This window comes from Onychomys torridus, chromosome 18, assembly GCF_903995425.1.
Source record: "Onychomys torridus chromosome 18, mOncTor1.1, whole genome shotgun sequence".
NCBI lineage: Eukaryota > Metazoa > Chordata > Mammalia > Rodentia > Cricetidae > Onychomys > Onychomys torridus.
The window spans coordinates 29,535,635-29,552,124 of record NC_050460.1 but is presented as its reverse complement, the minus strand read 5'-3'; the positions used below and the strand labels follow the sequence as shown (position 1 = coordinate 29,552,124).

Genomic DNA, 16,490 nt, shown 5'->3' with positions numbered 1-16,490 from the left:
TTACTTTTCTTAAGTTTCTTTATGAAATTAAATGTGGTTTCTGGATTAAAGAAGGTACAGTGCAAGAGTGACCGACCATGCTTCTGAATCCTATGGACTCTGCACTACATGCAGGCCTGGCTGTGTGCCCCATGAGGAGTCAGTCCATGCTAGGCCACAGAATTCAGTCCTTATGGCTTCTCACACTCACTAGGGTAAGGCAATCTTTCTGTGTCAATAACAATTCTCCCGAGTCTCTATTGTTAGAGAAATAACATGACAAAATCGTGATGAACAGGGACTGGGTATGTGTGCAGCCACCCCAGCTATAGGGAACTGTCACTAACCTGGAACCAGGTATACAGTTGACTGTACGTTTTTTTTGTTTTTTTCTCATTGCACATGTCACAAAGAGGGTGTCTGGCAGCCAGCAGTGTCTAGAGGAGCCAGGAGGCCTAAGGACAGCTATGGGTAGTTAGGAGTGCAGGATTCCTGGTTCCTGACCTCTGAAGTTGCAAGAGGGCTGGGGGCCTGAAAGGAGAAGCAGCAGAGGGCGACACACCTGCTTTTGCAGGTGGCTCATGGCCACAGACTTTGGTCTCCTGCCCACAGAAAACAGGAGTGCAGATAAGCTTTCCAAAGAATGTCCGGAGCAAATGAGCCTTGTTTGCACAGCCTGGCCAGTGGTTCTGAGCTGTGGCTTGCAGGCTTACCATTGGTGGAGGCCCTGTGCAGGTCCAGAGTATAGGCAGAGGCTGGTACCCGTGCAACACTGCATGAGCAGTGGGGAAGAGGCCAGAGGTGGGGCCCAGACTTCATACAGCTCTGAAGCTGTACCTGTTCACTTCCAGTTTCCCAAACAGGTAGAAGGCCTGATGGAGTAGGCCTTGAGGGAAGGCTGGGTCCACAAAGTGCTGTCGGGTTGTCAGATAGGTGCTGGCTCACTTTCGGAAGGGTGCCAGTCGGCTGATGCTGTGCCAGAAGTTAGATGGCTTCCGCCTGGGCTCTGCTAGCACCAACACCTGCTGCTGGGGCCGGCTGGCAGGCAAGGATGGATGCTTGTGGCGGGTCAGGTACCCTGGCCTGCCAACAGCTGAGCAGGGAGAGACAGCAGGGGTCACAAGGTAGAAGACAAAGGGTTTCATCTGTGGGTCCTGTTGCAGACCCTTCAAAGGGTAGTCTGCCACACGGGGTCTGCTTCCCAGGGGGCTAACCACAACCCACAGGACCCAAGTTATCAAGAGCTTTTGGCCTGCTGCAGCCTGAGGGCTGGCCAGGGCCACTGTCCAAGGCTATGGAGATGGAGAGAGGGCTCCCTCCCAAGCCGCTGTATCTCCGGGTCAGAGCGTCAAGCAACAAGTGTACTGACCAACAACTCCCAAACCTATAGCCCCGTCACCTTTGGAAACATACACCTTTAAAGGGCAGTGGACATCTCCCACGGATCCAGACGGCTAGCTGGCATTGCTTTTGAAATCAGAAGGAAATGGAGTCAAGGCTGGAGCTGCCCAAGGAGTAGGGTGGTTCCCCATTTACCTTTAGGCTTCCCTGTGGCCTGCTGCTTGCTGGCGTTCAGCATGGCCTGCTTCCTCTGCAGCTCAGTGATGGAGAAGCCTGGGGGAAGGGCACACGTGAGACCCCGCCTTGCCTTCCTCAACTGCCCACGTGCCTCCTTGGAGGGCTTCCTGGTCCAGGTCCTGTCTTCCCGGTGCCTCATTCCTATCCCACTTTAGACAGTGGCATGATAGGGACTGTTCCCTCATCTGCTCAGCCACCCTGTCTTGCCAACCAAGCCACCACTCTGTTTCTCACCTTGACCCTGTGCCCCCTTCCCATTTCTCAATCTAGCTGGTTTATACTGCCGTAGAGGCTCTTTCCCAAACCACAGCATGAAGCTGTGGAACAGGAGAGGATGGGAGAGGATTCTGTAGGACCCACCCCATGTTCTCCCAGGACTTGAGCTGGCCAGAAAGGGGCTTCCCTTGGCCTCAACAGATGGGCACATAGAGTGAAGCACTCTTATCACACCTAGTCAGTGAGGCTGACCACAGAGGAAGGGGCATTTCTGCTAGAGGGCTAGGCACAGCAGAGCCTGTGCTAAGAGGTTCCTGCAGCCTCACCCAGTGCTAGGTGTGACCTCATTCTCAAGTTGGCCCTGACCACCTGGTAGGTGGGCCCCATAGGCTAGGCAAGGCCCAGTAGGGTTTTCCCACCTGTCTCCTGGTCCAGCCGCACCTGCTCCCTCTCCCTGGCAAAGGCCTTCAGCCAGCGCTGCTTCTGTTCTGGTTTCCTGGCACACAGTAAGTGGCTGTCGCCCGTGGCACCACAGTACAGACGGAAGGCATTCTTGACGCTCACATGGAGGTCACGGTCCTTCCCATCTTCCACATCCACCACCTCCAGGTCATCCATGTCCAGGCGGCCCTTGTAGTACAGCACATCCCGGCGGAGCAGGTCCTACCACAGGCTGCTCTGAGCCTCGGCTGCCCAGCAGCCTGCATGGCCACCTGCTCATGCCCACTCCCACCCCCAGCCACTGGCTGACAGGACAGCCTTGCCTTGGAGGTGCACATGGACAAGCAGGCAGAAAGCCTCAGAAATGAAAGCAGCGGCCCACATGGTATGGGAGAGCAGAGAGAACAAGGAAGGCTTCGTGCATGGGGCCATTGTGCCACGGTTTGAAAGAAGCAAAAGCTAGCAATAAAGAGGCTAGAGGCTGCTGGGATCATAGAACGCATGAGACAGAAGCGGAGGCTTGCAGGGGGAGACACGGTCTGAGGAGCAGGCAGGGACCAGGTCAGGATGGAGGGTGTTCTCAACAGCACACTGTTCCAACAGCCACCCGCTGTCCCTGGGCTCACTACTGAGAGCCAGTCCTAAGGGCCTGGCTGGGGCTCCTGGAGACACGAAATGGCCGGGGTAGAGTGCCAGGCCCTTGGCTTCCAGACAGGGGCCCCAGGCCTTATTGCTGTACTCTATGAGACTGGCCTGGCAAGGCAGGGTGGTTTGGATACCTTTTTACAGTAGATGAGCTGACGGTCAAAGAGAAAAAAGAGTCTCTGCTGACTCTTGGCTTGAGGCTGTGTAACGCGGGTCAGCTCCCCCGAGTAGATGAGTTCCGAGCTCCTGACCAGGAGATCTTCCCCCTGAGTAGACCCCAAGGAGAGCTGTGAGGTGAGTGCACCCAACCTTAGGCTCTACTTCCTGCCTCTGTGGTTGGTGAGCCTTCTCACTGTAGCCTGCATGGTGCCAGGCCAAGGGGAGAGGGCCTACACTCTTAAAGCCCGAAGCAAGCAGTCCTTTGGGCCTTGAAGGTGTGGCTGTGGGAGGTGAATAAGGGCAGATTTGACCCATCCTGTAGAGTAGACCTTCACAGTAGCCGTTGGCCTCCTGAGGCTGTGGAGCTCGGAGAATTTGATATGCCAAAGTACCCAGTGATTTCAAATAGTATGAAACAATGTAAAATATATTCGGATATACTGAGTTAAATAAAACATTAAAGCCTATTTCACTTTTTCATTTTCACTTTGTGTGTGTTGTGGATGTCTGCGTTCACGTGTGTGCTTATGGATGAGTGTGGGGGCCAGAGGTCAACACCAGGTGTCTTAGTCGCTTTCCATCCGTTTTTAAAACGTTTATTACTTTTATTTATTGGGGGGGAGGGGGCAATGCACGCATGCCACAGCAAGTGTGGGGGCGGTCAGAGGACACCTTGCAGGAGCCTCTCTTTCCACCACGTGGGGCCTGGAGACTGAGCACAAGTTGTCAGCTTTGGCAGCAGGCACCCTGACCTGCTGAACGGTCTCACCAACCCATCTCTACCTTACTTGCTCACACAAGATCCTTCACCAAATTCATAAATGCAGTTAGGTTGGCATCCTCCTATCTCTAAGCATCTAGGACTGGGATAGAGGTGTGTCACCACACCTGGCTCTTTATGTGGGTGCCGGGAACCAGAATTCGGGTCCTCCTGCTTGCACATATGGCAGGCACTTAACCACCTGAGCCATTGGCCCAACCCCACTTTTTTTCCCCCCTTTTGGAAGATGGCTACTAGAAAGTACAGAATTCTAGACATGGCTCACATTATCTTTTGAATGGACAGTGCTGCTTTAGAGAAGAAAAAAAAAAGGCTTGGCAGGAACTTGCCCCTGCAGCTAAGTGTATTTAGGACCTGAAACTGGCAGCCTGGCGCTGCTGGCAGCTGACCATTTTGGGATGACTGTGCTTTCCAGTCCTTGGCCAAGCATGGGCTCAGAACCAGTCTGCTGCATTGTCCTGCTCCCTGACCCAAGGGATTCAGTGTAAGGGTAGGGCCTAAGACTCTACTTTGCTGTGGCTCATTCCAGCATGCTTTCACTTAGTTTCTCCTGACAGCCGGCATGGTATACAAGGGCTCCACAGGGGTAGAGAGTAGAGGTGGCCGGTTGCTGGGTGCAGAGGGACAGAGTCCTCCTAACCTCATGCCTCTAGGGAGCAGGAATGTTTAGTCATGAGTTTACTTGTTGCTTTAGAAGGCAAGACCGGCAGATACGTGGGAATGAGCAACCCAGGAAACCTGACAAAGCCTTGACATGGGAAGATCCATTTCTAGTCCTACCATTGGTTCTGAACTCAACTGTTGAAAGTTCCAGAAGGTATCTAAAACTTAGCAGTCCAGCCTGTCCCTGAGGGCAGAGAAACAGACCAAGATGTCTTAGATACACAGTTCCTTGGGTTCGGGCTGCCCCTAGGCTGGCGATGGCTAGAAGGTGTGTGGAAATACACACGGGAAGGAGACCATTAGGTGCCGAGGTGGAGGCACCACCCAAGAAAGGCCCACTGCAAGAGAACCTGTCTTCCACCAGCTTCTGGGAGAGCCGTGACTCCCTGCTTCTGTTCCCTTCTGGACAGGAACAGTTTTCACGCAAGGACCCCACAGCATTTTCTGGGCACTGGGGCCCTCACCTCCCAATCCTCTATGGAGCTCTGCCACTGAGCAATCTTGTCGATATTTTCAAGTCTCCGCTTCCGTTCATTGATGAGCTGGGCCACGTTCTTCATGGCATGCAAGGCAGCTTCAACGTTCTTAAAGTCCCTGGGGCAGAACAGACAAGTGTGCAGCGAGCTGGAGAGCAGAGAGACCCCTCCATGTGAAGTTGACACCTCTCTGGGCTGTATCCCTTGGCCACAGCCTCACCCATCAAGTACATAGTCTCTCTCCTCCATAAATGGCAGGTAGAACAGATTAATACTCCATGGATGTCTATCCTTCCCTACTCCAATATAGCTCAGGATGGTGGGCTTGCTTTACCCTAAGCTATGTCCAATGCCCACAGCAGTACCCAGTATTCTGCAAATGGTACCCACACTATAAATATTCAATTGGCTGGCTGATGGCATGCAGAGGCTCAGGCAGCTCCCCTCACCACCTTGTGCCCTCTACCTGTGCTGGGGGTGCGTGTACTTGAGCAGCTCCGCCAACTGGAGGGGATACTTGCAGATCTTCTGCACTGGGGTCAGCAGAAAGCCATCCAGAGAAATGTCAATCATTCTTTGCAGCAGCCGACAGGCCTCGAAGAAGTACACGTACTTGCTGAGCTTGGTGAGCCGGGAGAGCTCCACACAGGCGTTGGGATGGTTGTTGCAGTACTCAGAATAGATCTGGAAGTCGGCTTGCTGGGGGCACAGTGGAAGGTCAGGGTGGTTGTCTCCTGTTTCCCCAGCAACAGGCCACAGCCATGGGATGAGCGGGACAGGAGCCTCTGCATTTGTTTTAGGGACTGGTTCTACCGACTTCGATGGAACCACTCAGCTTTCCCAGCAGGGCTTCCAGGAGATATTCTGATTTATGCATCTGTTTTTATTTTATTAGCTTTTAATGAAATCAACGGTGCTAATCAGCAAGGGTTATCAAGGCTAAGCAAGTAAGGCCTTGGAAGGTGGAGAGACTCCCTTGGCTGCTTTAGTATAGGACAGGATAGGCTCTGCCCAGTAAGACTAGCAGCTTTTATCTGTGAATCTGGTGTGGAAAATTCTGGGAAGAGATAAAGCAAGGGAGCCAAACATGAAGACATCGGGGTGGGGGCTGGGGGCAGAATGAGTCCAGGCACACTCACGTGTTCCAGAAAGCAGGCACCCAGCTCGCTCAGATGCGGCCTCTCTGTGTTGAATCTCTGCTCCAAAGCCTTCACAAACGCCTTCTGGCAACGGTAGATGTCCTCAATATTCCCGAAGATGGTGCGCAGCTGCTCTTCACTGAACATATCCTCACGCTTTCGGCACTGGCGGACATAGCCCTGGTGGATGGGGCGGGGCCAAGCTCTCCAGGGACCCACCTGTCTACCCTCCCACATGCCACGCCCTCCACACCAGCCCACTTCACCACCCGACCCCACCCATCCAAGCAAGCCCTCCCTGCCCTCCTCACCTCGCAGATGTCCCGAAGATGCTTGATATAGTCCCTCTCAGTGCTGAGGATCTCATTGATGACATTGGTACGCATCTGGTCCTTACAGCTCTGGGCCTCTGGAACGTTGTCATCGGCCTCTCCAGCCCCGGCCCGCGGGGCCTCATAGTTGTCCGCGGGCTCATCCTGGTTCACCCGCAGCTGGACAATGCAAAGCTGGTTAGGGCCTGCCATCCATTCTCCAGTCGGTCTCTGAGCTCTCTGCTCCAGGTCATCCAGAGCAGAGAGATCAGTAGCTCCCAGAGGACACAGAGGCCCATGGGCACAACTGCAATGTCCCTGCAACTACCTCCTAGGCACAAGGCCAGGGTAGGGGATGGTGGGTTTGATGACCACGGCTGTTGTCAAATTCATTCCCCTAATAGACTTTGTTCTCAACAGGGATTGGAGCAAGCACAAGGAATTTCTGAAGCAGACTTACTCATCCTAGGGCTCTAGGCACAGAGATTCAGGTGCCTAGGTAGAGGCCTTGCTAGATCACTAGCCTGTTAAGTTTAGGAAAGGGTGGGGGTCTGCACCGGAGGAGTTCCAGAGAACCTGGGCGTTCTCTCCCTCTGCTGTCCTTTGAGAATCTACACCGGTTGTCCTCTGGTGACCAGATGCAGCCTAAGGTTGGAACTGTGTCTTCTGCTCTCTCGGGTATGATTTCACGGTCTACACCTCCTCCCAGGTTTCTCTCTCTCAGGGCTGTGTGTATGTTGCGTGGTCCCCACACACCCCAATGAACACAATAGTCATGGGTAGAAGGCACTGGTTGTTTGAAGTGGTGGTATCCTAAAGCATCGTAGTCTTACATTTCTGACCTGCTCTTCTCTCTGGCCCCAGAGGGCTGTGGAGCAAGGGCCTGGGAGTGGGGGCCTGAGCAGAATGTCTGTGTCACAGTCCTGACCCCCTCCCCCCACCCAGTCTGAGGCACCAAGTAACAGCAGAACGGGGAGAAAGTGGTCCATGCTCCACGCCTGGGACTGCAGTGCTGTTTGGGGCTTAGGCTTCTGAGCAGAGCCAAGCCTCTTCAAAAGCTTGGGAAGAGCACAGATGGATCCATACCCGTACAAAGCTGGCAGGGAACCACCCCTCGCCATGTGCGACTCGGCCCCACCACCATTCCCTGTTGGTGGCATCCATCACTTCGATGACATCCCCAGCTTGGAAGCCCAGTTCCTGGTCATCCATGGTAACATGGTCCCACAGGGCTTCAGCACACACCACACTGCCATCACTGATGAGCTGTAGAGAGAGCCAAGCAAGTGAGTCAGTGAGGCAAGACTGTCGTACCCTGCCTCTACCCAGCAGCCCCGGAAGCAGGGATCCTGGCCTGCTTTACAGAGAAACTAATGAAGTCTCCCTCCAGGCCAGCAGCTCTTCTGGGGCAGCGCTGTGTCCTGGGTGTGTCTAGATGGTCCAAGCTCAGCAAGGGAGCCTGAACTTGAGCACAAGATGAGGTTGACGGTCACATGGCCCCTTTCCTGAGCCATACTTTCTTCAGCCGTGGAGTCTGGCTTCAGCCTCAATGCCTTACACTGAGATGCTGGACTGGGCGGGGCCAGGGCATGTGCTAGAACTGGCAATTGGCAGCTGCTACCTGCTAGGCAGCCATTTAAGAGAGAGGACTTGCTCCCTCTGCAGGTTCTTATGGACTTGCCTGGCCTGTGAGGTCAGCCAATTAACAGTACTGTTTTTACCCATGGCAGTGCCCATCACAGCAGCTGGGTCATATTTGTTATGTTTTTTTCCCCCAAAACCCTTGAAGAAGTAATCACATGACACCAGGGCTCCTCACAGCTCAGACATCCATACCAGCTGAGGGGCGGTCCTCAGACTTTAGGTCCTGAACCCCAGAGGTCTGTTTTAATCACTCCATTGCCTCCCTTTCTTTCCCAGGCTGGAGAAGAAACAATTATCGTAGCTGCTGACATTTTATCTGGCTGGTAGCTCTATGTGCTGGCATCTTTCTGCCTACATGACTCCTCTCTCCATTGTGTGGTCTGCCTGACCCCCAGGGGGCCCTGATGGTTGGAGTTCTATCCTCCATCCATGGCTCCTGCTTTTCTGTCTTGTGCTTTATGAATAAATGGCTCTGATTGCTTAGAGCAGCAGCCGGTGGGGTAGGGGATGCTTACAGCCTCCTTCCTGGCTAGCCCAACAGAGAACTGGCTGGCACACCTCCAAGCAGGCCCCCTCACAATCCAGTCCTGTCTCTCAGTTGCTCTACACCCTGTGCATGCTCCTTTGGCCTCCCTGGGTACTTCCATATCTGAATCCCCGCATCAGTCCAGGAAAAAGGAGTGTTTCCCAGGAAGATGAGCAACATCTCTTCCCCAGTGCCAGACGTTGTCACAGAGCTCTCTGTGCCCAAAGTCACACAAGGATCTCAGCACAGAGCTCTGGGTTGTTCCTGGAGGACAGCAGACCTCCAGCATCTGGGCTCATTGTCTCTGTAACAATGACTTTCTGCAGATAAGTCTGGCTGGCACACATCTGGTATGAGGCAGGAGGACTTGGCAAGGCCACAGGAGGAGCCAGTCTGCTGTGGGCCAGAAGCCAGCACACCTTCTGCAGTGGGCTGGCATTGTGAAGCCCTGAAGGATGCATGGAGCAAGAAGAGGTGGAATTCAGTGAGAAAGAACAGGAGAATGTGCCTGAATTACAGACCCCAGATTTGGGGAGGTAACCCACATACTCAACGTTGTCCCCTCTGTCCCTGGATTCCCTCAAATAAGCATTGTGAAGAAGGAAGGGAGGAAGGAAGGAAGGAAGGAAGGCCCCTCTTCATGGCACTGACCACCCTTTCCTTTTATTCTACAGTCTGGGTAGACCGTGTAGATCCTACACTGTGGCCAGGACAGCTATTGAGGGTATGGGACAAAAAGGCGGGGCTTTTCAGAGACATGGGAGCTGGGTAGCATTAGGGACAAGTCCTATAATGGCCTATAGAGTGGGAAGGAGGTGTGGGACATCGACATTGCTGCCAAACACCCAACAGACACGCTGCCGTGTTTCTGAGTAGATCCTCGGAGCTCCTTGGGTCTCCTTGGGTCTCCCATCAGGACCCCAGTAAACACAATCTCCCCTTCATGGGTATCACAAATGGAAGGCTCTAGCAAGCTCTAGCTCTGAAATCAACCATTTTCATGTCACTGGCAAAACAAAATGTACCTCCAAGAGGCGAGAAAGACATTTTATAGAGTATCGGAGGCCAACCCCAGCTTCGGCTAGGTTTATTCCTCTGCGGAGCCCCTCTCTGGGCCCCTGCAGAAGCACCTGCTCCTAAATGCCACACTCCAGCTGCCTCGGAGGATAGGATTCCAGGTGGCTTCCCGCCTGGCAGTAGGAAGCAGAGGCGCTGGCTGGCTGCCTCTGAGGTGGAGGGACATCTGGGGGCAGGTGGGGCTTGTGCCAAAGCCCAGGCAAGTTCAAGGCTAAGATAAGCCATGGGGAGGGGCAGAATTCCTGCGCCTCTGATTTTGACTGGCTCTAAGGGAGGGTAAGGCCTCCAGGCTGTGACTCAAACCCTGTGGACCATTACCTCCTTTGTCACATCACCCTCCCACTCCCTCCTGTGTTCCTCTCCGGTGCGGGGTGGTGGCACCTCCCCTCCAAGCTAGAGGGAACACCGGATGTGGTGGGAGGGTGTGTTCAGAGGGGCTGCTCCAAGTGAGACAGCAGCAACTCTGCCCTCGGAGACTGACTGGCACTTTTGAAGGCCTAAAATAACAACAACAAAAAAAACCCGCAGGTATCACCTGCAGAGGAGCCCAGATATTCTCTACAGGCCTCCTACAGCCCCCACACAATACATGCCCTGCGGTGCCACGCACACCCATTCCAGACACCCCCGCTAGCAGGTCACAGCTCCTCCACATCTTCAGTTAGCGACCCGCCATGTTGCTCCACCCCCTCCTCCCCAGCCTCGAAAACTGATGAAAAGGCCTATTGGGCACATGTGCCACCACGCCCCTCAGTTACCCTCACTGTGGCATCCTCGGGGGCACCCCCAGACCGGCCTGGACAGTGAGCACATGAGGGGAGGGAACGGGGTTGGGGGAGGGGAGTCCTCCCCTCTGCGTTCCTGCGGTGACAGCGGCTGGAAGGTGCCACTCACCCTGCGCGGGTCCCCTGCAGTGCCAGGCGCGCTCAGCTCAGCTCAGCGGAAGGCCAGGAGGAATATCAGCACGGCGTTGATGAGGACCAGCAGCGCCAGCACAGCCGAGACCACCACGCGCTGGGCGCCCGGGGGCAGGTTGCAGCGCAGCAGGGCGCGTAGGGCACCGCCAGGGGTTGCGGGGCCACGCCGGGGTTGCGGGGGCCTGGCCATCACGCCCGGCCTAGCTCCGGGCTCCAAACGCCGGGAGATCCCAGCTCAGGGCTGGAGCCGGAGGCGTCGGAAAGGAGGCGGAGCTGCCGGCGCTCACCCGCCAGGCTCCTCCCTCACAGCTCGCAGAGTGAGCCGGCATCTAGGGCTTTCGTGGGAGCAAGGCAAAGGAGCTGCAGAGCGGGCTGGGGTGGTGGGGTGGTGGGGTGGGAGGGGACCTGTTAAAAGTCGCATGACGGGGTTGCTGCGGCTCTGAAGTGCGTTATGATCTGCCCTGGGCGCTTCCCTGGGAGAGGTCAGAAGATTCTAATATCTACACAGTGTTCACAGATAGCCATGGGAGTCCTGGGGGGGGGGGGGGGGGGGGGGGTGCCTGGGGATCTAGCCGACCCAGGCATTCTCCAGTGAGCCAAAATGCTTGGCAAGGCTGATGTGGGGAGGGGTGGGCTAGAAGTTCAATTTTGTCATACAGTCCAGACTGGTTTTAAATACATTTATCATACATTGATGACCTTGAAAGTATGATCTGCCTACCTCCGCGACGCCTCAGAGGGAGAATTACCCGTATGAACCATCATGCTTGGTTTATGTCGTTCTGGGGATCAAGTGCAGGGCTTCACGCTTGCTAGACAAGTACTCTCCTCTCTGAGACAAATCCCCAGAGGACCAAGGGTTCTTAATTCTAATAAGGCTGTCTCGACACTCCGGCATTCACTTCACAGATGAGTAATTCTGCCTCTGTAACATCTGATGATTGGTTGTCACACAATCACCCAGCAAAACAGGGTGGGAGGGGGTAGGATTTGAACCCGGGCCTGACTGATCAACCTCAGCCACCAGAACAGGATTTGGAGCCTTTGGACATGCAGCTGGCTTCCTCACTGGCAGCACCAAACAGAACCCACAACCTCAAGTGGGCAGAGGTTTCAGTCTTCCCAGCACCTCCCCCTGAGACTGACTGTAGTTTAGAGGGATGAACACACAGCGGAGGAAGCATGGTGTTCATGTGTAGGTGACTATATAGTCAGATCTCCTAGCACCTGTGACCACCCTGCTGAAGAGCCCAGGTGTGTACACATGTGCTCCTATGTGCAATGTGCATACATGTGTATCTGTGAGGAGGGACACTTCTGTGAGTACATGTGTGGGTTGGTTGTCTGTGCATGTACTTGTGTGTATGGGGGGGGTTGTGTGGATTTGAAGGGGCAGTCTGCCTTCTGCCCTACAGGCTCAGCCTCAACCATCTATCTGGGTTACTGCATCTACTCAGTTCTGTAGAAAATCTTGGGTACCAGGTTTGTTCCTCCTGTTCCTCAAAGGGTCTAGGGAACATGGTGGTTTGAATAAGATGTCTCCCATTGTCTTGGAGCATGTGAATACTTGGTCCCCATTTGATGGCACTCTTGTAGGAAGCTTAGGAGTTGTGTCTTTGTTGGAGGAATGATGTCACTAGAGGTGGGCTTTGAGAGTGTAAACACTTGCACCATTGTGCTCTCTATGCTTCCTGCTTACAGTTGGAGATGTGAGCTCTCAGCTGTCCTTGCCACCATGTCTACCACCTGCTGCCCTGATTCCCTGGCATGATGGACTCTTAGCCCCTAGAACTATAAAAGTTCAAATAAACTCTATAAATTGCCTTGGTCATTCATGGTGTTGTATCACAGCAATAGAAAACTAATATAGGGGGACATTAGAAGACACCCAAAGGTCACTACCATTTCATTCCTAACTTTCCTCTAAGGCTAGGGACCTGCCCTCTAATGGAGTAAGGCTGGGAATCCATGACTTGTGCCAATGTTTTATTTTGTACTTGTGTTTACACAGAGAGAAGGTATCTATCCTCTGCATCCTTAGGCACCTTAGCACAACAGGCAGAAGCACTGTGGGGGGTCTATGACAGTGAAATAAAACATTCCATCTTTGAAGGAAGTTCTTCAAGACTCAGAAGGTAAACTATTTAGAAAACTCAGTAAGCATACAACTCATAGCTCTCAAAAAGTTCCTAAAACATACAAGATTCACAAGGCTCAGGGTTACATAAGGAATAACAATTACTGGGGAGACTCTCTGACCAGTTGAGCTGCCCACAAGTCCTGCAGAGAGCTTCAGGGATACAGCTTTCTTGAAAGCCATCACATGTCCTGGGCTTTTCAGTGATGCACCTGCTTTTGAGTCAACTACGCTCCTGTGTGTAACCCCAGTACAGTCACTGATTTACTAAGCTAGACTTGGGTTTCTTTGTTTTGTTCTCAGTACCCCATCTGAGGTGAATATATGTTTGCTCACCTCAGATCCTCAGGTAAAGTCTCAGAGCAGAACTCTGTCCACCTGCTTTGCTAGATCCAAAGAGGCCCACAACCCCAGCTGTGGGCATGACCTTCACCTCATGATAGGAGCAGAATCACCCAGAAGCATGGAATAGGACAAAAGGCCCTTGGATTTGGGCTGGGTTGAGAACTAAATGGGGATACCACCCTACCCAGGTATTCCTGGCTTTTTGAACACCAAGAGCTCAGGGTATGTCTGAGATAACAGTAGCTACAGATCTTCTCTGTGTGTTTCATGACCCCAAACAATAAAACAGCTTGACAGTAAAAGCTCAGGCCCCTAGGCTGGTGTGCCAAGGTAGCAAGACTAACAGGAAAGGGGAAGGGAGACACAGATGTCTGAGGTGGGGGAGGCTAAGCCCCAAGTTCTGCTATTTTGGGGTAATAGTGGAGGGGCAGGAGCTGCTTTGGAAGTGTGACTACCATCTGGTTTTACAGTTCTGGGCTCACAGGGCAGCAGTGGTCTGAGGTGACTTACAGCTGCTCCTTCCCTGTCTCAGGGAGCTCCTGAGGCAGTTGGTTATCCAACTAACAAGGGTGATCACAAGACAATGGGGCACCAACAGGTATTAGGCTCCTCCTTCCAGCTGGGGAATGTGAGAACCAGGCCCAGCCCACTATGTCTGTCATCACAGGAGCCAGGGAAAGACAGAGACACTTGGAGCCAGAGGTCAGCTGACTCCATAGTGGGGTGGCCTTGGGTCCTGCAGTACCCTCACATGTGCCACAAATTGCCAGGTGGAGAGATGCCAAGCACCCTTGGGAGACACAGTGTCCCGGGACAATTCTGCTTCCCACCACTGTGTTGATCTCATGATCGACAGCACTCTTGTTTTAAGTTTGGATGACACATTCTATGGCTCTTCTCTAGTGTCTGTCTGCCTTCTAGTTTGGGCTTCTGGCCAGATGACCTACAAGTCATCTGTACTCTGCTTCCACCTAGAATTGAAGGATCCAAGCAGCTATGGGCACATGCAACAAAGGGAACCCTGGCATCCCAATAATCTCCTCTGTATGGGGTGCAGCTGGAGCTAAGAGGAAGTTTTGTCCATCACCTGACCCAGAGGGTACAGGCTGCCATGCATGGGTGGTAAGGGGTTTACAGGAGACCTTAGGTCCCTCATCTACCTCTCCCAAGATCATTGTACACACCAGTAGAACTGAAACACGGTGGAGATGAAGCCATGCTGGGTGGTCATGGAAAGGGAGGGACATATAAAGATCCACAGACAGACACTTCCTATTCTTGCCAGTTTGGAAAAATCCTTGTGCTGAGGATAGACTCAGACCAGGCAGCAGGCATCACAGTGAAACCTAGCATAGCTGGGCAGGATAGGAAGCACAGGCATGCCCAGACCCAAGTCACGGGCATCTGGAGAAGGCTCTATGCAGGACAATGCTGTAGGAGAGAGATGCTTGCAGGAACTGAGGACAATTAACTGCTTCATTTGCTGATTCATCCTGCAGCTGTTAGACTGTCCCAAGGGGCCAAGAGCAAGTATGTGCAAGGGATACAGAAAATGTAAGACCCTGCACCACCTTCTCATGTTCCTCAGGGCACACAAAAAGACAGGCATCATATACACAGCCCACTCCCACATGGTCAGCCCTTTGTAGGAAATACTGGACTGTGCCTTCTACACATCTGCATGCTAGGGCAGGCACGTTGCCTGACATATAGCAAGTGCACAGGCCACATGTGACATATATGTTCAACATACACAAACCTACACTATACCCACGATGTACACACGTATGAGTAAGCAACACAGTCACTCCCTGGGTATGCAGAATGCAAACTCTCTGATCCTCATTTTTCAACCATTCTCTTGGCTTGAGGGTTTGGATTCCGCCCCCCTGTAAAAACTTGAGAAGTCTAGGGGCTTTAGAGATGGCTCAGTAGTTATGAACACCTACTGTTCTTACAGAGGACCCAAGTTAGATTCCTAATATCCACCCTCAGTGCCTTTTAACCACCTATAACTGTAGCTCCAGGGAATCTGATGTCCTCTTCTGGTACTTGTATATGTACCCATATACAGACACAGACACATCCTTAAAATACTTTTTAAAAATCTTAAAGAAATTGACAAGTCCTTTTTTTCTCCTAATGGCAGCATGAACATGAAAGGTTCACAATCTAGAACATGACACCCACATCTTAGAAAATACAAGTGAGTATGTGATTTATGTCAGTTCAAAAATCACCAAGGACAACTTTCCTCTGACACCCACTGCGCTAACAATTTTCAAGGATAAAGTTCAGGTTAACCCCCAACAGAGCTTCCTGCTGGGTCCCTACAGGAGCAGACAATGCCCAAGGGGTGGGAAGAGGCTACCCCCAGGAAGGCAAAGGAGCTAACCTATCACCAGCAATCACCCCCTACATCTTTTCTGAGCCTCTGGTAAGTCTACTTGATGCCTTCTGCAGGTCAGAAAGCACACGATCTTTCTTGACTGCATCCCCAGAGCCACATTAGTTGGGCTGACTAGCCAAAGGTTTGTCCCTGAAATCTGGGGGATGTGGCTTCATACCTTGCCTGCCCTTCCTCTGTCTCCTTTAGAGACCCACTTCTTGCTTTTTCCATTAGGATCTAGAAGTACTGGTGGTTCTACTGAGATAAGCATTGTGGAGAATGTACCCAAGTAAGGACGCAGCCTTTTCCCTGCACAGCCCACTGCATCGCTGGAAAGAAGCTCCCATCCCCGACTGGCTGTCCCCAAAAGACCTTGAGCCAACAAAGCAGTAAACTATTTTAAGGAGTGCAATTGGTACTTACAGAACTCAGGACACCACTTGTCTTATCCTCAAAGGCCTTTTCCACGTGCACACCACCTATGCTGGCTCACAGGGCCCTCTGCACATCACCTGCACTGCCTTATTGCACACCTCCTCCTGGTTCTTATATGGTAGTCCTGGCTCTGGAGTTTCCTTAACCAGAGTTCTGTGCCTGAAGTCCTTGCCTGAGATGAAGAGCTCAAAAACTCAAGATGTACCTTTCTACAGTTTCGCCCTGGGAAGGAAATGAATAGCTAAAAAACACAAGAACCCCAGACACGTAGCATGTCAGAAGCATGAAAGAGCCTGTCCTCAGGGGCTCCTGACAGATCTGGGCTTCTCTGGGTCTTGCACTATGGTCATCATGTTTGAGACCTACTCTGAACAGGCCACAGCAAATTATGGTCGTATTTCCGGTTTGTCCCCATGCCATTTCCTGGTCATCTCGTATCAGAAAGAAGGAAATCAATGTTCAGTTGCTGACTCCACACTCCATACCACACACACAGGGTACCCAGGATCCCCTTCCTGACTCTGAGCTCAAGGTGAGGAAGACAGCCTGGTTCTCTAAAGCAAAGCTTGACCATCATCTCTGGATTCTGTTATAAAGTTGAGAATACGCCATCAAAAGTGTTCATGAGGGTC

The 16,490-nt window shown here is 52.7% G+C and overlaps 1 protein-coding gene across 5 annotated transcripts in view; it reads right to left on the bottom strand.

Moving 5' to 3' along the window:
* Positions 1-16,490, bottom strand: part of Arhgef4 (Rho guanine nucleotide exchange factor 4) — a 144,578-nt gene continuing 128,088 nt past the window's right edge. For 3 of the 5 annotated variants that reach the window (XM_036167240.1, XM_036167239.1, XM_036167242.1), the window contains 9 exons: positions 7,475-7,654; positions 6,389-6,568; positions 6,078-6,257; positions 5,405-5,637; positions 4,927-5,056; positions 2,994-3,125; positions 2,193-2,436; positions 1,516-1,593; positions 1-1,072 (listed from right to left, as the gene is read on the bottom strand). In XM_036167240.1, coding sequence (XP_036023133.1) covers positions 921-1,072; positions 1,516-1,593; positions 2,193-2,436; positions 2,994-3,125; positions 4,927-5,056; positions 5,405-5,637; positions 6,078-6,257; positions 6,389-6,568; positions 7,475-7,654 — 1,509 coding nt within the window. In that variant the 3' untranslated portion in view covers positions 1-920. Of the gene's footprint in view, positions 1,073-1,515; positions 1,594-2,192; positions 2,437-2,993; positions 3,126-4,926; positions 5,057-5,404; positions 5,638-6,077; positions 6,258-6,388; positions 6,569-7,474; positions 7,655-10,529; positions 10,824-16,490 lie in introns of those variants that run through there. The other 2 variants (XM_036167244.1, XM_036167241.1) reach the window with 2 other exon arrangements.